At 41.7% G+C, this 21,141-nt stretch overlaps 1 protein-coding gene across 4 annotated transcripts in view; it reads left to right on the forward strand.

The window, feature by feature from the left end:
* tent2 (terminal nucleotidyltransferase 2) overlaps positions 1-17,173 on the forward strand; it is a 64,131-nt gene extending 46,958 nt beyond the window's left edge. For all 4 annotated transcript variants that reach the window (XM_055631652.1, XM_055631659.1, XM_055631666.1 and 1 more), the window contains 3 exons: positions 5,877-5,968; positions 10,309-10,388; positions 16,106-17,173. In XM_055631652.1, coding sequence (XP_055487627.1) covers positions 5,877-5,968; positions 10,309-10,388; positions 16,106-16,186 — 253 coding nt within the window. In that variant the 3' untranslated portion in view covers positions 16,187-17,173. The remainder of the gene's footprint in view (positions 1-5,876; positions 5,969-10,308; positions 10,389-16,105) is intronic.
* Positions 17,174-21,141: the final 3,968 nt, after the last annotated feature.

The raw sequence follows: 21,141 nt of genomic DNA on the forward strand, positions 1-21,141 counted from the left end.
GTGATAGTCAGGACATAATTGTACAACAGTATGTAAACGACCCTCAAAACCCTTACCCTTACCCACCCTCGCCACCCGGGGACAAACAACACTCACATACGTACACATCCACACAAATACGATAAGATAAACAACAACAACACAAAAAAACTGTGGGGAGGGACGGGGGGATGGTGTTGAGGGGATAGCAGCTGCAATAAGACAGAGCAGTGATAGAGGGCACTCAGTCCTCTTCCGAGTCCGGAAACAAGTTAAGAGAGTTAACAAGTTCCAGGAAAGGGTTCCATGTATCTAGGAATGTCTTGGTAGAGCCTTTGAGAGAGAACCTAAGTTTTTCAAGCTTTAAGTTGTAGAGCACCTCCTTGATCCAGCGGGCGTGTGTCGGGGTAAGCCTCCAGTTAAGCAAAATCAGTCTCCGGGCTAACAATGTTGTAAAAGCCAGGACCCGCTTCAACGCAACAGAGAGGTTGGTGTTAGGAGGAATACCAAAAATAGCTGACAGTGGGTTTGGAGGAATAGTCTGGCCATAGGCTCTGCTTAGCACGTCGAAAGCACTCCTCCAAAAGGCTGCTAGCTTAGGGCAAGACCAAAACATATGACTATGGTTGGCAGGGGATTGATTGCATCTGTTGCAGGTGTCTTTAACAGCGGGGTATATTCTAGATAATCTTGCGTTTGTGTAGTGGACTTTGTGAATGACTTTGCATTGGATTAGGCCTTGACGGGCACATATGGAGGAAGAATGGATCAAATCCAAGGCAGAGTCCCATTGCTGATCTGTTAGTTTCGTATTCAGCTCGCCCTCCCATACAGCTTTTAATGAGGTATGAGGTTTCAATATAACCGACCCTAACAAGTTGTACAAAAAAGAGATGCATTTCTTCCGGTTGGGATCTAGAGCTAGGGATCTAGAGCTAGAGTTGACTGAAGAAATTCCTCCTCATCTCCTTTCTAAAGGTGTGTCCTTTTATTCTGAGGCAATGGCCTCTAATCCTAGACTCTCCCACCAGTAGAAACATCCTCTCCACATTCACTCTGTCCAGGCCTTTCACGATTTGGTAAGTTTCAATTAGGTCCCTCCTCAACCTTCTAAACTCCAGCGAGTACAGGCCCAGTGCCGTCAAATGCCTGTGTAGTGCGGAGAGTCTGTGAAGAAAGGTCCCGACCTGATCCCGATCACCTATCCATATTTCCCAGAGATGCTGCCTGACCCGCTGAGTTATTCCAGCACTTTGTATCTTTATTTGTAAATCAACATCTGCCGTCCCTTGTATCTAAAGGGAAGATAAGTTTTGTTTCCCTCACAGCCTGCTATTTTGTTCAAGGTGTAATAGAAGGCCGACTCGGCCACATTTACAGCTTCCAGTACATGTTCCCATGGCCATTGTGTAGCAGTTTTGTGCTGCAATGAGTCAAAAGATCATGAGACATTCACTTACCCCTTTAAATTACTGAAATCATTTGTGATAGCAGAGGCCTATCCTATTAAGATGTCGCTCCTATTCCGGTTTGCGGGCAGGGTGAGGGGACTGAAGGGAATCCACAATAGTCAGTAAATGGTGTTAGGTAAACTGTTGGGACTGAAGGCAGATAAATCCTCAGGGCCTGATGGTCTTCATCCAGTGTACTCAAGGAGGTGGCCTTAGAATTCTTGGGTGCATTGGGTGATAATTTTCCAATATTCTCGCGAATGTTGGATCAGTTCCTGTGGACTGGAGGGTAGCCAATGTAACCCCACTTTTTAAGAAAGGAGGGAGAAAGAAAACTGGGAATTATAGACCAGGCATCGGTAGTGGGGAATATGCTGGAGTCGATTATTAAAGATGTAATAGCAGTGCATTTGGAAAGCAATGACTGGATCGGTCAAACTCAGCAAGGATTTATGAAGGGGAAATCATGCTTCACTAATCTTTTGGGATTTTTTGAGGATGTAACAAGTAGAATGGATAAGGGAGAGCCGGTGGATGTGGTCTATCTGGACTTTCAAAAAGCCTTTGACAAGCTCCCACACAAGAGAATAGTGTGCAAAATTAGAGCACATGACATGGGTGTAGGGTATTGACATGGATAGAGAAAGTGGTTGGCAGACAGGAAGCAAAGAGTAGGAATTAACGGGTCCTTTTCAGAATGGCAGGCAGCGACTATTGGGGTGCTGCAAGGCTCGGTGCTGGGACCAGTTATTTACAATACATATTAACGATTTAGATGACGGAATAAAATGTGACATCTCCAAGTTTACGGATGACACAAAGCTGGGTGGCAGTGTGAGCTGTGATGAGGATGCTATGAGACTGCAGGGTGACCTGGATAGGTTGGGTGAGTGGGCAGATGCTTGGCAGATGCAGTATAATGTAGATAAATGTAAGGTTATCCACTTTGGTGTCAACAACAGGAAGGCAGATTATTATCTGAATGGTGTCAGATTAGGAAAAGGGGAGGTTCACTGAGACCTGGGTGTGCTTGTACATCAGTCACTGAAAGTAAGCATGCAGGTACAGCAGGCAGTTAAGAAAGCTAATGACATTTTGACCTTCAATGCAAGAGAATTTGATGCAAGGAGATCCTACTGCAGTTGTACAGGGCCCTGGTGAGTCCACACCTGGACTATTGTGTGCCGTCTTGGTCTGGTAATTTGATATTCTTGATATTGAGGGAGTGCAGTGTATGTTCACCAGGTTAATTCCCAGGATGGCAGGACTGACATATGAGGAAAGGATTGGTCGACTGGGCTTGTATTTAGAAGGATGAGAGGGAATCATCGAAACATATAAAATTCTTAAGACATTGGACAGGCTAGATGCAGGAAACATGTGCCCCATGTTGGGGGAGACCAGAACCAGGGGTCACCGTTTCAGAATAAGGGGTAGGTCATTTAGGACTGAGATAAGGAAAATCTTTTTCACCCAGAAAGCTGTGAATCTGTGGAATTTTCTGCCACAGAAGGCAGCGGAGGCCAATTCACTGGATGTTTTCAAGAGAGAATTAGGTATAGCACTTAGGGCTAACTTAGGAGGGGGGGGGGGGGGGCAAGCTGGGGGTCTCCCAAGAGGGTTGGACAAAGCTAGTATACACTATGTCGCAGTGTACAACTACTGCAATAAAACCACACACACACACGCACACACACACACACACACAATCTATCTGGTCACAAGCTTGCCCGCCTCCAGACCCATCCCTCCACCGACACGACTGGACCGCGGCGTCGCCTGCCCGATCACCACGAGGCCGAGATGGCCACCACGAGGAGCAGCAACAACATCCACTGCCTCTCCGACCCTCACTGCCTTCCCGGCAAAACCCAGGCCCGGACCACCGAAACTGCCGCTGCTGCCGACTCTCACCGCCTCCCTGGGGCCACCGCGCTGTTGTCGCCGACTCTCGCCACTGCCGCTGTCGCCGACCTTCTCTGTCTCCCCGCGGCCATCGATTCTGCTGCTGCCGATCCGTATCTCTACTCCAGCCCCCCACGGGCCTCCACCAGCGACTCCGCCGACCCTCGCCTCTCCACCTGCCACCAGCGGGCCAGAGATGTCACCTCACCAGAGTTCCAGGCCCACAACTTCCACGACACAGACCGCACATGATCTGATTCTGCTGGATCCTAATTTCCCCCCCCCCCCCCCCACTGGGAACCTCAGTAGTGATGGGTCTTCCACTTCCCACTCTTTCAACCAGGTTACCCCGAACACACACCCGCTCGTTAAAATTCCATCTTTTTTTTGAGGGGGTCTTTTTTTGTTAGAGGTGCTCCGGTGAGCTCCGGCAGCACTGCACCCTAGGATATGGGGAAAAAGCAGGAACGGGGTACTGATTTTGGATGATCAGCCATGATCATATTGAATGGCGGTGCTGGCTCTAAGTAGCCAGATGGCCTACTCCTGCACCTATTTTCTATATTTCCTGCCCATACTCTCTCACAACAATGTTGTCAATGCCATGAATATCCCTGTACTGAGATAGCTGTGTGGCATTCAAGTAAATAGCTTTTGTGACTATCCATAGGCATCTATATGGGCTATGAGCAGCAAAATAATGGACACCCATACATAAACGAGCTCAATAATACACAGTTGAGTTGAGCAGAATTGGATGCGCTGAGCAAACGCGCTCATCTAAGTCAGTTAGGTTGGCTGATGGCTTCACAGATCTTGCCATAATCCTTTCCTAAACACTGTTTCTGTTCATGTCCAACTTTCGTAAAAATCTGGTGACAAATCGTTCTCGGGAACGGAGACCTTTCATAACCCATGGAGTGCCTGTATCCAAAGCAATTCCACCATTTACTAAGCCAATCAAGAGCATAATGAAATATTGTCTATTTACCTGGATAAATAAAGGTGCAACAATCTTTGTTGTTTGGCCCACGTGATTAATACCCCATTCAACCACTGTATCCACCTTTGGCTGCAGACTGTACGATCCACTACATCCCATGCTGTCTTCATAGCACTCTCTGCAGCCCCATGACCTTTATCAGCAAGGACGGCGATCACAGCAAACCATCACCAGCAGGTTCTTTCCAAATTAATCACCATTCTCACTTGGAAATATTCCTCTTACTTATTTAAACGCTTATTTCAACTCGACATTATTCTAGAAATGCCTTCACTAAATGAATTTGTTGTGGTTTAAGAAAGTGGCTCGACATCATAGTTTTTGGGCCACGTACAGTAATAAGTGTTGACCTGACAGCAACATCCATGTGCCGTAAATGAATAAAGAAAGTCTGTAATTGAAGGTACACAAAAATGCTGGAGAAACTCAGCATTGTCTGTAATTGAGTGCAATTGAGTTGTGTTGCCAACTGGATTATGAAATTAAGAGCATCGTTTTTAGCCGAAAATAAAAGCTGAATATCTTGGTGAGTGTTTTGCTGCTTCAATTTTCTGGGTTCATGTTTCAGGGAGAGTGAGTGAAGGCAGCAGGTGGGAGTTTGAACGCGCATCAATGTCGGAGCCAGCAATGCAAACTTTAATGTTCAGCTGTTATAACATGGACAGTGTGTAAACGCTTGCCAGAGGGGAGAAGTCTATCACTGGAGAAAGTTACAGCTTACATTACTTGCATACTGTTTGCCAGTGGGGATTAGTGATTTGCATGGACCGAGTGCACAGCACGCATTTTGTCAGTATTTGTCACTAATACTTTCCTTGCATGACGGCACTGCTGCAGGACATGATCTGTTTGTAAAAAATATAGAGGCAGGGTTTTGGAGTTTAAGAAAACGTTTCAAGAAAGAATTAAATGCACTGAAGGCAGATTGAAACAAATGTACAGTATTCTAATTCTGGACCTTGCAAATTATTTGGGGAAAAATGTAGTTTAGAGATACAGCGTGGAAACAGGCTCTTCGGTTCACGGAGTCCGTGCCAACCAGCGATATCCACACACGAACCTACACACAAACACACACGAGGGACAATTTTATGTATACCAAGCCAATTAGCCTACAAACCTGTACGTCTTTGGAGTGTGGAAGGAAACCGGAGCACCTGGTGAAAACCCACGCAGGTCAGGTGGAGTATGTAGAAACTCTGTATAGACAAACGGCCATAGTCGGGATCAAACACGGCGCTGTGCCACTGTGCGGTCCTAGAGCACAAGATTTCTTTTTTTTTGTTAGCATGCTCTGTCTGTGTTCCACTGTTATATTAATAATCACTTCTTAAACACCTAATGTTATGACTAAAGAATGTATGGAGTAACGATTTAACAATTAAAAAGGTAGACGCACACTTAAAAATATTGCAAATGCAATGAATTTTTTTTGTGTGTAAATTGAGAGGTTTGCTGTATATATTTGCGGTTAAATAACATAGCTACTTTTAGTAGTTCAGTAGGATATTAATGCAGACGTGTATTTCTGCTTTCAGTTGGAGTAATTCAATAATTTCAATTCGTGAAGCCAAAGTGATTCCTAAAACCAATGAAATGGAGTGGAAGAACAAATATATTTGTGTTGAAGGTATGTATAGAAGCTCCCTGCAAGATATAACCTTGAACGGTTTCCACTCAAAGCGAATGTTTAAAACTGGTTGCAGAACTCTGTACCCTATAGCTGCTAAGAGCATCTCAACCTTAGTGGGTTGAAATTGTAAGAATAAAATACTGTGCCTGTTTAAATATAATGCAAAATTCACTAGCTTTCAACATGAGACATGTACCCAACTGAGATATATGAGGAACTGCAAATGCTGGTTTATCGATCTGTTCAGAGTATATTTGTGCCAATGTCTGTACGATTAGTTGGTATCGGGGAGGTAGACAATTTGGAGGCTCTGCTCAAATTTGCATTAACCTTTGAGTTGTTGCGGCTATTATAGTTGATCTTCTTGTACTACTTGTCACAGCTGTAGCTAGAGAAGTCTATGTATTCAGGAGACCATTGCAAGTAGGCACAGAAAATACACAGCCACAAACTCCGGTGTGTAGTAGTTAGTACAAGCTCTACTTTTCACTAGGACTAATACCAGTGGCCTTGAAGATTTATTTATGGAGTGTCCTCAAATTAGTAACCCTGGACTGTTAAAGTCAGTAGCTTTAGTTTTGTTTTAGTTTAGTTTAGTTTTGAGGTACAGTGCAGAAACTATTCCTTCGGCCCACCAAGTCTGCGCCGATCAGCGATCCCTGCACATTAACGCTATCTACACACTAGGGACAATTTACAATTTTACCAAGTCAATTAACCTATGGCAAATATATCTTTGGTATTTATTACACTAATACCGAGCCAATTTACCTACAAACCTGTACATCTTTGGAGTGTGGGGGGAATCGAAGAACTCGGAGAAAACTCACACGGGTCACTGGGAGAACGTACTAACTCCGTACAGACAGCACCCGTAGTCACGATCGAACCCGGGTCTCTAGGGCTGTAAGGCAGCAACTCTATCCCTGCGCACCATGTCGATTCGGCCGATACAATATTCAGAATGTTTAGTAACATCAAAGTTTTACTCTACAGTTGAGCTTCACTACTGTAAATTAGCAAAATCTATTCTTTTTTTTCCTCCCAAAGTTACAACTAATGATTTAATAAATCGGAGCAGGAGCAGACCAGACAAACTGCAAGGTCTGCTCTGCAATCAATTAGATCATGATTTTTTTCACACAGAGGGTGGTGGGTATATAGAATGAGTTGTTAGAGGTGGTCATTGAGGCAGGTACTGTAACAAAATTAAAAAAACAGTTGGACAGGTATGTGGCTAGGAAAGGTTTCGAGGGATATGCGGCAAATGCAGGTAGGTGGGGCTCGCGTACATGAACCATCTTGGTAGGCATGGGCAAGTTGGGCTGTGTGACTCCCCTGACTAATTTCCTACCACGTCCCCATATTCTGTAATTCATTTAATATCAGAAATACAGTACACTCCTGTTATAGGAGGGTTGCTTTCCTAGAAACCTCCCCATCACGATTTTCTGTAATGTAAACCCTTAGCAAAAATTGACACCTTTTGTTGTTTCTTTTGCATTTTGGGTTTGTTTGGTAATTTATTTATCATATAAATTCCATTAGGGTGAATTTCATCTCAATTTTTTTGATAGTGCCAGGGCAAATTTCTCTTATCCAAATTGCCACAACGTGGGTACATTGTATATCAATCTCTAAGTTGAAAGAAATGATCAGATCTCCGCACTCCAGAAGACTGGAGAATAGCCACGACTAGAGAGTAGCCAATGTTGTTCCTTTGTTTCAGAAGAGAAGTAGAGAGAATCCAGGTTATTATAGGCCGGTGAGTCTCATGTCAGAGATGGGTAAGCTATTGGAGAGGATTCTTTGGGATTGGATTTACTCCCATTTGGAATAGAATGGGCTAATTAGGGACAGTCAGCATGTCTTCGCACACAGCAACTCATGTCTTACTAACTTGATCGAGTTTTTTGAGGAGGTGGCAATGTGTTTGATGAGGGTAGGATGGTGGATGTTGTCTACATGGAATGTACAAAGCCATTTGATATAGGTCCCCCAATGTAGGCCGATCCAGAAGATTAAGATGCATGGGATTTGCAGTGACTGGCCTACCAATAGAAAATAGTGGGTTATGGTGGAAAGGCATTATTCAGGCTGGATGCCTGTGACCAATGGAGATCTGCAGAGATCAGTGCTGGGACCTCTGTTTGTGATTTGACTTGGCCATACATGTAGATGTATTGATTAGTAAGTTTGCAGTCAACACCAAGCTTGTTGGAATTGTGGTCCATGAAGAAGGCTGACAAAGTATACAGCGGGATATAGATCAACTACAGAGATGGCAAATTCTTATTGGAGTTAATTGTTGTAACCATGCTTTGCTCCTGTCTAAAATGCTGTAAAAGGGGCAGTTTGTGCTGTCTTGAATGAAGTTTAACATGTTACAAATCACACGTTATTTTTCAAGTGTTGATCATTGTACCTTTCTGCTCATTATCTTGCCAAAGTTTTAATTTGCATACCACCAAATTTTAAGATTATTTCACCATTCTTTTTCTGTTGCTCGGGATTTATTACCTGTTGGTTCCAAATTATCCTTGTATCCCTACTCCTTGCCCCACCATCTTACAGCGCTTAACTCTGTAGACAGACAAAAATGCTGGAGAAACTCAGCTGGTGAAGCAGCATGTATAGAGGGAAAGAAATAGGCGACGTTTCGGGTCAAGACCCGAAACGTTGCCTATTTCATTCGCTCCATAGATGCCACCTCACCTGTTAAGTTTCTCCAGCATTTTTGTCTACCTTCGATTTTCCAGCATCTGCAGTTCCTTCTTAAACATAACTCTGTAGACAGGTCGGGCTGTTATGCCCCTGTCCCACTTAGGAAACCTGAACGGAAACCTCTGGAGACTTTGTGCCCCACCCAAGCTTTCCGTGCGATTCCCGGAGGTTTTTGTCTCCCTACCTGCTTCCACTACCTGCAACCTCCGGACAGGTCGGGCTGTTACAATGGAGGATGGAAGGTCAGAACAGTGTTTTACATCAACCAACTGCATTTGAAGAAGGCATATTAACTTCTTGTGCATTAGTTCTGATCCAAGTTTATACAGTCTGTACACTTGCAGATGTCTATTCAACAAAATGTAGCCAGTATTTGCTGCAATTTGTTATAGTTGAAGCAAAAGCACCGTGCTAACCTGGGAGGATATTAAGCACATTCAGTCTTCTGTCTTTGAGACTTGGAGGATGCAAAAAATATATAAAACACTGAAAAGTGCTGTTTATCCTTGGTTAATCAAAACCAAAATGTAAGCCAGGTCTAATAAGGATGCTGTTTAAAGGAAGTTTAGATTTATTATTATTGTCACCTGCACTGAGGTCCAGTGAGAAGTTTGGTTTGCATGCTTTCCAAACAGATCAGATATACCATGCATGAAAACAATTCAGCCAAGCTCAAGTATAATAGACAGAGCAAAGGGGGAAGATGCAGAGTGCAGAATAGACAGTTCCATAGACAAAGTCTAATTTAATTTGAAGTGAAGGTTTAATTAAAAATATTGGTATCAGCAATTTGTATTATACCTTTAGAGGAAGTGGTCCCAAGCGTATAATCATCTGGACAAAACTAAGCTAGATGGAGGATTCATAATGCACATTTGTGTTAGTTTTACAGGACAGAGAAGGCTGTACTGAACCTGATCTTGTGCAATGATATAGGTCAAATTAAATAAAAAAAATAGGGCAGCTTACACCCCAGCGGTATGAACATTGATTTCTCTAACTTCAAGTATCCCTTACTTTCCCCCTCTCTTCATCCCCTCCCCCTCCCAGTTCTCTGACTGCATTTTATCTGTTTGTTTGTTGTTACCTTCTCCCAACTAACAATGATCTACTCTACATTTTCCTTGAACTTTATTCCCCTTGTCCTGTTTTCACACCTTCCACTTCCTTATCTATACACTTCCTTATCTGTGTACCACCCACTCCCCTAACATCAGTCTGAAGAAGGGTCTCGACCCGAAACGTCACCCATTCCTTCTTTCCAGTGATGCTGCCTATCCCGCTGAGTTACTCCAGTATTTTGTGTCTAGGCGAAATTAAGGATCTAATTGGGAAGGCACTCCTATGCATTGGTGGCGATCATTATATAACTGAATTTTACATGCATTTTGAGGATGAGAATAACTGTGATGGCATGAAACTAAAGCTAGGTAAAGTGAACTGGCAAATTAGATAACCGAGCAGAGCAGTCAGTTAAGATGGTGGCAGACCTTTATGGAGATGCTTTGTTTGGCATGGCATGTTCTAACAAGAAGGGAAATGTCTGTGTTTAACCAGTACCCAGTGTTGGTAACATTTATAAATATCATGAACAATTTTATTTGGCATTGCAGAACCCTACGACAGAACAAACACTGCTCGAGCTGTACATGAAAAATGCAAGTTTGACATGATCAAAAAGGAGTTTGTGCAGGTAAAATCAATAATATAATGAGTAATATCAGGATTCCCATTGAAAAATTTTCAACAATATTTTAATTTGATTCTGAGCAGGTTATGCATTTCAGATATAATCATTCTTGTCCACATTGGAAAACGAGGAGCTCAGGAACAATTTAATATTCAAGATCCCTATTTCATTGTGAATTTGTAGAGCTATTCTTTCAGTTTTATAACAATTAGGAAAAGTGAGAACAAATTTGAAGGTAGAGAAATTGTAGACGAGAGGCAAAAACAGAGGGGAGCGGTTGGTGAGAGGATGAAGTCCAGAGAAATAAAATGGAAGAGATGATGCAGTGCGGAAAGAGGATAAGAAAGCAAAGGCAAGTCGAGAGGGATGTCGGTGTGAACAGCAGATTCGTTATCTGTAATTGATGCGTTTGCTGTTGAGTCCAGAAGGCTATAATGTGTCCAGTTGAAAGAAAGGCACTGTTCCTTGAATATTTAGTGACCTTAATTGGAACAATCTGGATTCTGAGGATAAAGTGATTGAAAGTATTAAAATCCCCAACCTCATGTTGTCATTAACGCATGTTGAAATGGTATATGGATAAAACTTCAAAGTCAGGTCGACAGATGATACAGCATTTTTAACCATTTTACCAATAGAATGCTTTTTACTGTTGGTAACACCACCTCTGTTATCCCGTGGGTCACAGACCATCTTTATTTCTAGATATATATTACTTTCTGTTTGTGATAGAATCATACAACACTGAAATAACACTCCCAACTTTCCCATGCCAACCAACATGTCGACCTACACTAGTCCCACCTGCCTGCGTTTGGCCCATATCCCTCTAAACATGTCCTATCCATGCACTTGTCCAAATGTCTTTTAAATATTGTTATAGTACCTGCCTCCTTGGGCAGCTCGTTCCATATACCCACGACACTCTGTGTGGGGAAAAGTTGCCCTTCAAGTTACTATTAAATCTTTCCCCTCTCAAACCTATGTCCTCTGGTTTTTGATTCCCTTACTCTGGGTAAAAGATTCTGCATTTACCCAATCGGTTACCCTCATGATTTTATACATCTCTATAAGATCCCCCACAGCCTCCTGTGCTCCAAGGAATAAATGCCTAGCCTGCCCAACCTCTCCCTGTTGATCATGCCCTCAAGGCGGCTTCACTGCTGGAATAAGAGGTTGGAGCAGACTTAGGCTATTCGGCCCATCGAGTCTACTCCACCATTCAATCATGGCTGATCTATCTCTCCCTCCTAACCCTATTCTCCTGTCTCCTTCCCATGACCTCTGACACCCGTGCTAATTCACAATCTATCATTCCTTATAAATATCCACTGATAGCCTCCACAGCCAAAAATATTCCTTGTATGAAGTTTCAGGCAATCCTATAATTGTGAAGTTACTCTTCTGGTACCATAACATACAGTGCCCTCCATAATCTTTGGGACAAAGACCCATCATTTATTTATTTGCCTCTGTACTTCACAATTTGAGATTTGTAATATAAAAAATCACATGTGGTTAAATTGTCAGATTTTATTAAAGGCCATTTTTATACGTTTTGTTTTAACCATGTAGAAATTACAGCAGTGTTTATACATAGTCCCCCCATTTCAGGGCACTATGATATTTGGGACACATAGCTTCACAGGCGTTTATAATTGCTCAGGTATGTTTACTTACCTCCTTAATGCAGGTATAAGAGAGCTCTCGGTCCCCAGTCTTTCCTCCAGTCTTTCCATCGCCTTTGGAAACTTTTATTGCTGTCTATCAACATGAGGACCAAAGCTGTGCCAATGAAAATGAAAGAAGCCATTGTGAGACTGAGAAACAAGAATACAACTGTTAGAGACATCAGCCAAACCTTAAGCCCCTGTCCCACTTAGGAAACCTGAACGGAAACCTCTGGAGACTTTGCGCCCCACCCGAGGTTTCCGTGAGGTTCCCGGAGGTTTTTGTCAGTCTCCCTACCAGCTTCCACTACCTGCAACCTCCGGCAACCATCTGCAACCTCCGGCAATCGCACAGAAACCTTGGGTGGGACGCAAAGTCTCCAGAGGTTTCCGTTCAGGTTTCCTAAGTGGGACAGGGGCAGCGGCTTACCAAAATCAACTGTTTGGAACATCATTAAGAAGAAAGAAAGCACTGGTGAGCTTACTAATTGCAAAGGGACTGGCAGGCCAAGGAAGACCTCCACAGCTGATGACAGAAGAATTCCCTCTATAATAAAGAAAAATCCCCAAAAACCTGTCCGACAGATCAGAAACACCCTTCAGGTGTGGATTTCTAGCGAATCACGATTTGTCAATGACCACTGTCTGCAGAAGACTTCATGAACAGAAATACAGAGAAATACAGAATACAAATACACTGCAAGATGTAAGCCACTGGTTAGCCACAAAAATAGGATGGCCAGGTTACAGTTTGCCAAGAAGTAAAAAGAGCAACCACAGTTCTGGATAAAGGTCTTGTGGACAGATGAGATGGAGATTAACTTATATCAGAGTGATGGCACGAGTAAAGTATAGAGGAGAGAAGGAACTGCCCAAGATCCAAAGCATCTGTGAAACACAGTGGTGCGGGTGTTATGGCCTGGGCATGTATGGCTGCTGCAGGTACTGGCTCACTTATCTTAATTGATGATCCAACCACTGATGGTAGTAGCATAATAAATTCTGAAGTGTATAGACACATCCTATCTGCTCAAGCTCAAACAAATGCCTCAAAACTCATTGACCGGCGGTTCATTCTACAGCAAGACAATGATCCCAAACATACTGCTAAAGCAACAAAGGAGTTTTTCAAAGCTAAAAAATGGTTGATTCTTGAGTGGCCAAGTCAATCACCCGATCTGAACTCAATTGAGCATGCCTTGTGTATGCTGAAGAGAAAGCTGAAGGGGACTAGCCCCCAAAACAAACATAAGCTAAAGATGGCTGCAATACAGGCCTGGCAGAGCATCACCAGAGAAGACACCCAGCAACTGGTGATGTCCATGAATCGCAGACTTCAAGCATTCATTGCATGCAAAGGATATGCAACAAAAATACTAAACATGACTACTTTCATTCACATGACATTGCTGTGTCCCAAACATTATGGTGGCCTGAAATGGGGGGGACTATGTACAAACACTGTTGTAATTTCTACATGGTGAAACCAAAATGTGTAAAAATGGCCTTTATTACAATGTGCACTTTAACCACATGTGATTGTTTTTCTTTTACAATTCTCAAATTGTCCCCCAATAAAATTGAATAATATATTATATAAGAAGAATCCACTTATACATAATACAATACGAATCTGGAAACAAATAAAATTAACTTTAAAATTAAGAAACCTATCCGTGCTAACACCAATAGTGAATAACCCAGTATTTAAACCAGCCGGTATGGATAAAACATATAGACATTGGGAAAGAGTGGGAATTAAAAAGGTAGGTGACTTGTATGAAATGGGAAATCTATTATCATTTCAACAACTAAAATCAAAATTTAAATTGAATAACAATCAATATTTCAAATATCTACAGGTATGTGATTTTATGAAGAAATATATACCAAGATTTCAGAGTATAATTTTAGATCCACTGGAAGAAGCAATGAATATCAAGGCGGAGTCACAAAAATTAGTATCATACCTATATAACAGCGTTTTAAACATAGAATTACCATCAACAGAGGCAATTAGAGAAGACTGGGAAAAATAATTAATGATAAAAATCTCAAAAGAAACATGGGAAAAGTATTTGATATATATACATAAATGTTCGATTAACGCTAGACACAATTTAATTCAATTTAAAATATTACATAGATTATATTATTCAAAAACTAGGTTGAATAAATGTTATCCAAATATCTCTCCCATCTGTGATAAATGTCCTTCTCAAAATGCCAATATTACACATTTGTTTTGTTTCTTGTACAAAACTTCATAAATTTTGGTGTGATATATTTGATATATTCACACAGTTATTTAAGATAAAAATGGAACCTAATACAGAAATGATCATATTTTTAGTAAGTGGAGACGGGAACAAATTAAATAAATACCAAAACTCATTTTTAAATTATGGGTTAATAATAGAAAAAAAACTCAAACTTAAATTTTGGAAAAATGCTAATATACCAACATTTAAAATGTGGATTAGTAATATGCTGGACACAGCACATTTGGAAGAAATGAGATTCCTCCTAATAGACAAACAAGACCAATTCTTAATGAGTTGGTCTCCATTTATTGATTTCTTGGAGTCATGTGGTGCTACAGTATAGATCGCGAAAATTAAAAGTTTCAGGTATGGGTGAAAGACGATCTAGAACATAAAAAATCATCTCCTTGTGACGATTGAACAAATTCCTTCCTGCTATCCCTCCTCACTTATTTCATTTCTTCACCATTTTCTTTTTCTGTCTTTTACTCACACAGACGAGTCTATCCTTCACTCTTTACTACCTCTTAGGGAAGTCCAGGACAAGGGGTCACACAACTTAAGGATAAGGGGGAAATCCTTTAAAAAACCGAGATGAGAAGAACTTTTTTCACACAGAGAGTGGGTGAATCTCTGGAACTCTCTGCCACAGAGGGTAGTTGAGGCCAGTTCATTGGCTATATTTAAGAGGGAGTTAGATGTGGCCCTTGTGGCTAAGGGGATCAGGGGGTATGGAGAGAAGGCAGGTACGGGATACTGAGTTGGATGATCAGCCATGATCATATTGAATGGCGGTGCAGGCTCGAAGGGCTGAATGGCCCACTCCTGCACCTAATTTCTATGTTTCTTTTTCCTTTTTCTCTTCTTAATTTTTTCTTTATTATATAAAAAAAAAAGGAAGTTGTACAGAGAATGTAATATGTAAATATAATGTTGGGAACCTGTAAAAATGTAACACTGTATTGTGCTTCTAATAAATAAAATTATTTAATTTTTTTTTTTAATCTCAAAAAAAGAAGCAAATAAATAAATGATGGGTCTTTGGCTCAAACATTATGGAGGGCACTGTAATTCACTAGAAGTTTGAATTTTAATTTCATGGTTTATTTTGGGATTCAAAAACCCAAGCTCTCCATGTTGGAAACCCAATTTCAAGCTTGTTACATTGCAGCACCCAAGTTGGTCAGAAGGCTGTTTTTAAGATTCATAGAGAATGGAAACTGGCCCTTCAGCCCAACTTGCCCGCACTGATCAACGTCCCATTTACACTATTCCCATTTGCCTGGGTTCGGCCCATATGCCTCTAAACCTGTCCTATCCATGTACCTGTGTCCTTTAACCTATGTCCTCTGGTTCTTTATTCCCCTACTCTGGGCAAGAGACTATGTGCTTCTGCCTTCTATTCCTTTGATTTTGTGCACCTTGATAAGATCACCTCTCATCTTCCTGGGCTCCAATGAATAGAGTCCTAGCATGCTCAATCTCTCCCTATAGCTGGCGTCCTGGCAACATCCTTGCAAATCTTCTCTGCACCCTTTCCAGCTTGACACCATATTTCCTATAATATGGTGCCCAGAACTGAACACACTGCTCTAAATAGCGGCCTCGCCATCATCTTGCATAACTGCAACGTGACCTCCCAACTTCTATACTCACTACTCTGACTGATGAGGCCAATGTGCCAATAGGAGAAACGAGGGACTGTAGATGGCGGTTTATAATTTAAATGATAGTGCATGTTAGCAAAATCTATCGCTAATTCAATTCTGATTTGATTTTTCTCTAGTCATGGCACAAACTTAAAGAGAAGAGGGACTTGTTCAGCATTCTGCCGGAAGCTGCTGCAACAGAGTGCAGAGGGAGATGACGGACTGGTCCAACCTGTAGATACAATTGGTAAAGGAAAATTGGAATAGAAACTCTGTTGCAAACGCACATCAATGAGAGGAATTTGTCTGGCAATGATGTCAGTTAAATTATCTGACTTATTACGATTTTTTTTGTCTTCTACATGGCAACAAAAACTATGGAACTTTGTTTTGTCTTTTTTTTCCTGCGTTTGTCACAAGCTGGCACTGGAGCCTTCGTAATAAGAACACTGAAGAATAGAATCCTAGAATTAAGGACAGATGATTAATAAAATAATCTTTTGAAAGATCCTTCTGAATCCTCTAAGGTAAAACAAATTTATTTCAATAATTTTAATGGATTTGCTGCAAACTCTGGTCTGTGCAATGTGGTAAGGGGTAGGGAACTCAACGGACATGTAGGAGTACTTGGCATATATGCGCCTTCACAGTTCCACAATGTTGAATGATGAGCTATTGTTTGCATTGTACTAACTGTAGTGAGCTTTCGATTATTTTGTTGGAAGTAGGTGTGGAGATTCATTATTACTCTGATTCCTGCCTCCATTTTCAGATTGAGAATGAAATGTATCCAGTCTCCCTACTTTTGTAACATATGCTGAACGAATACATTCTCTAGTGTTTCATTCTTTTACCACCAGAATCTCAAATACTTTTATTCCAGCATGATACTACCATCTGTTATCCTTCATAAGAATAAAAATTAGAAAATACATCTTGTAGGATGCTGGGCAAAATATTAGTGAAAGGTGAGGTATATGTTTTCAATTTATTTATTAAACCATTCTAGAGGCCAAATTCGAAAAAGTGCAGTCTTTTTAAGTGATTAACTGATTACTTTTATGTTTACTGATATATGTTTATTGTATAAAGTATCAAAATGATTTTTTTGCCATGTTCTATATTATTTTGGAAATTCCCTTTTGTACTTTGTATATTGTCTAAATTTAAATAAAGTTTGCATATGGAAAAAAAACTGAATTGAGCATTTACGGTGAAATGTTGTATTTCTTTCACAACTGTTTACTCCACATCCAAGGTAGACAAAAATGCTGGAGAAACTCAGTGGGCGCCGCAGCATCTATGGAGCGAAGGAGAATTGATGCTGCTGCACCCGCTGAGTTTCTCCAGCATTTTTGTCTACCTTCGATTTTCCAGCATCTGAAGTTCCTTCTTAAATACTCCACATCCGCTCTGCTGTTGAACTATTACGTCACATTGGTTTAAGCAACAGCTTACTGTCAATTCATTTTGAAGCTGTCGATGCATTTCTAAGCTTGCTACTTGGTACCAAACAAAGTTTGGTGTAACTTTGCATCATATAATGAATAGAACAAAAAAAAGTGTAACCTGCCGCAGGGAGGGACTTGAATTAGGTAGGTGTTTGCACAGCCACAAGACGAAGACTTCATATGCTAACTAGCTCACTAGTTGATCAGGTAACAGTCATGAGAGGCAAAACTGGAGAAGCTCCTAATGTGAAATAAAAAGAGAGAATGCAGGAAACACTTAGTAAGTTGTGCAGCATCTGTGGAAAGAATAGTAGTTAGGCTTTCGGTTCCCAGTTGTATCCTTTATCTATGCATTGTGGACGGCTTGATTGTATTCATGTATAGTCTGGATAGCACGCTCACAAAGTCTTTTCACTGGACCTCGGTAGAATCGACAATAAACTAAACTATACTGTCAGAGCTGAAGAAGGGTCTCGGACCTGAAACAATAACTGTTTCTCTTTCCACAGATGCAATCTGACCGACTGAATTTTTCAAGTACTGTTGCTTTTGTGTCTTTTAGACGATCTTGCCTAAAACAACTGATTACTAAATCAATCCAATGCTGAATGAATAACTGTATTTTAAATGGACCCTGTGTTTGTCGTCATTGCAGGATCATTTTGCCATTTTTGGATTACTAAAATAAAGAAATATTTTGAATAAATTGTTTTTGTTTTTTGCAGAGGAAAGCAGGTAAACGGAGAGGCCAAATCATCTGCACATTGATTCAACCCAAGACCATAATGTATAAGATAATTTGTTTTTACAAAGTTGTGCTTCCTTCACTCACCCCCTTTCAAGAAAGCCATCTACTAACAACAAATGCAGTGCCTAATATACTATTTAAAAAGTGGCTTATAGTTTTGAAGATAATGAAAATAGCATGTTAAGATAACCTATGTTTTTTAAGGAAAAGTTTAACCCTTCATTTGAAGTTCATTAATATAATGGAATAAGATTTATTAAATAAAATAGAATCCTAAATCACTGACCTAGGTACTTTTAACACAACATTCCATGTACTACACAAATGTATTTTGTCAAATCCTACCTTTATAGATGTCTTGTATCTTTGTTTATAAGGAAATATATTATACCTAGTTAACAAAGCATATTTTACGCAATTATTTTGCCCACATTCACGTGACTATCATTTAAGGTTGAAAAATTAGTAGTTCACTATGTCTCTCATTTACTTAAATGGATCAAGTGATGTCTATACAATGGTACAAATTATATTGTAAATAAATAAATATTTGTTCCACTGTTTGTGTTATTAATTGGGCGTTTCACTTTTTGTTTTTAGGGCTTATTTCCCAGATGCTTTTACAATGCTCAAAGCAAAATACGCCTTCTGAAGGCAACTTCTGAAGCATGGTTTCACTTCAGGTGCCCGATAATTAGCACAGAGCATGCCTCGGCGAGGGCCTTGGGCTGGCAGTGAAAGTCGCTGTTGGTAAATACGTAAGGCTTATTTCCACACATCAGACCAATGCAATTAGAGAATTATAGAACTGTTATAGAGTGGCACAGCATGAAAACGGGCCCTTCTGCCCAACTTGCCCCCACTGGCCAATATGTCCCAGCTACACTAGTCCCACCTGCCTGCGTTTGGTCCATATCCCTCTAAACCTGGCCTATTCATTTACATGTCTAACTGTTTCTTAAACATTGGGATAGTCCCTGCCTCAACTACCTCCTCTGGCAGCTCGTTCCATACACTCATCACCCTCTGATTCTTATTTATTCTTTTCCCCTTCACCTTAATCCTATATCCTCTGGTCCTCGAGTCACCTATCCTGGGCAAGAGACTGTGCATCTACCCAATCTATTCCTCTCATGATTTTATACACCACTATTGTGGCCCAAAAGTAATTCTGTTTCTTGAGTTGATGTAAACTCCTAGACCAAACCTGTTATTTCCATTCCCCCACACTTTTCCCCCATATCTCTGAAAGCTATACTTTCTCAACTGCCTGTCCATTTTAAGACACAAAATATTGGAGTAACTCAGCAGGCCAGGCAGCATCTCTGGAGAATATGGATATGTGACTATGTCTTTTGAGTTGGGACTCTTCTCATTTACAGTCCATTTTCCCTTGTCCATCTTCTTTTGGTTGTTTCAATTGTGCATGCAGACAGTGAGTTCAAAGGTTTGTCCCCATAACTTGAATGTCTTTATCCAAAATTCTAAATCTATCCCTTTCTTATCGAGTCCATACTATTGCAGCCGATTAAAGAAATTGTAAAACACACACATAGCTTCGGTGCTCACTACAATATTCAACCTCTCCCTGGACAAGTCCCTGCCTGCTTCAAAATATCCATCATTGTACTGGTACCAAAAAATGCCTCCTCAGCCTGTCTGAATGACTACCGTCCGGTGGCCCTTACCTCGGTAGTTATGAAATGCTTTGAGAGGCTGGTGAAGAAACACATCTGCGCCTTCCTCCCTCGCAACATGAACCCGTTGCAGTTCGCATACCGTCCGAACAGATCCACGGACGATGCGCTCTCCCAGATTTTGCACACCGCTCTCTCTCATCTTGACAGCCAGAAGGGGGGCTACGTGAGGATGCTGTTCATAGACTACAGTTCAGCCTTCAACACGATAGTCCCCACCAGACTGGCCGGGAAGCTACTGGAATTGGGGCTCAACACCTCCCTGTGTGCCTGGGTCCTGGACTTTCTCACCGCCAGGCCCCAGGTAGTCAAGATGGGAGGGAATACATCGGAGTCCCTCACCCTGAGCACAGGATCACCCCAGGGTTGCGTCCTCAGCCCCCTATTGTACTCCCTGTACACACATGACTGTGTGGCTAGGTTCAGCTCCAACTCAATAATTAAGTTTGCTGATGACACTGTGGTGGTGGGCCTGATCTCAGACAAAGATGAGAAGGCCTACCGGGAGGAGGTGGCTGATCTAGCACTCTGGTGCCAGGAGAACAGCCTCCTCTTGAACATCAAAAAAACGAAGGAGCTGATCGTGGACTTTAGGAGGGCACATCATCCGAGGACGTACACTCCATTGAGTATAAATGGGGATCCTGTGGATAGGGCGAACTGTTTTAAATATCTGGGAGTCCACATCTCTGAGAATATGACATGGTCATCACACGCCGCAGCACTCGTGAGTAAGGCAAGGCAGCGCCTTTACCACCTCAGGCAATTGAGGAAATTCAGAGTGTCTCCGAGGATCCTCCAGTGCTTCTACGCAGCGGCAGTGGAAAGCATCTTGTCCGGAAACATTACCATCTGGTTTGGGAATTGCTCTGCCCACGACAAGAAGGCTCTGCAGAGAGTCGTGCGTTCGGCCGAACGCACTATGGGAACTTCACTCGCCCCCCTGCAGGAACTATACATCAGGAGGTGCAACTCCAGAGCCAATAAAATCATGGGAGACCCCTTCCACCCATGCAACGGACTGTTCCAGCTGCTACGGTCAGGCAAACGCCTCCATTGCCATGCGGTGAGAACGGAGAGGTTGAGAAGGAGTTTCTTCCCAGAGGCCATTCGGACTGTAAACTCCCATCTCACCAGGGACTAACTTTACTGAACATTTTTCCTTCCAATATTTAATATGTAAACAAATATGTGTGTGTTTATGATTGTGTTTATAGTGTTTTTTGTTTGTTTGTCTTTTTGCACAAAGTCCGCGAGCATTGCCACTTTTCATTTCA

This window comes from Leucoraja erinacea, chromosome 3 (assembly GCF_028641065.1).
Source record: "Leucoraja erinacea ecotype New England chromosome 3, Leri_hhj_1, whole genome shotgun sequence".
NCBI lineage: Eukaryota > Metazoa > Chordata > Chondrichthyes > Rajiformes > Rajidae > Leucoraja > Leucoraja erinaceus.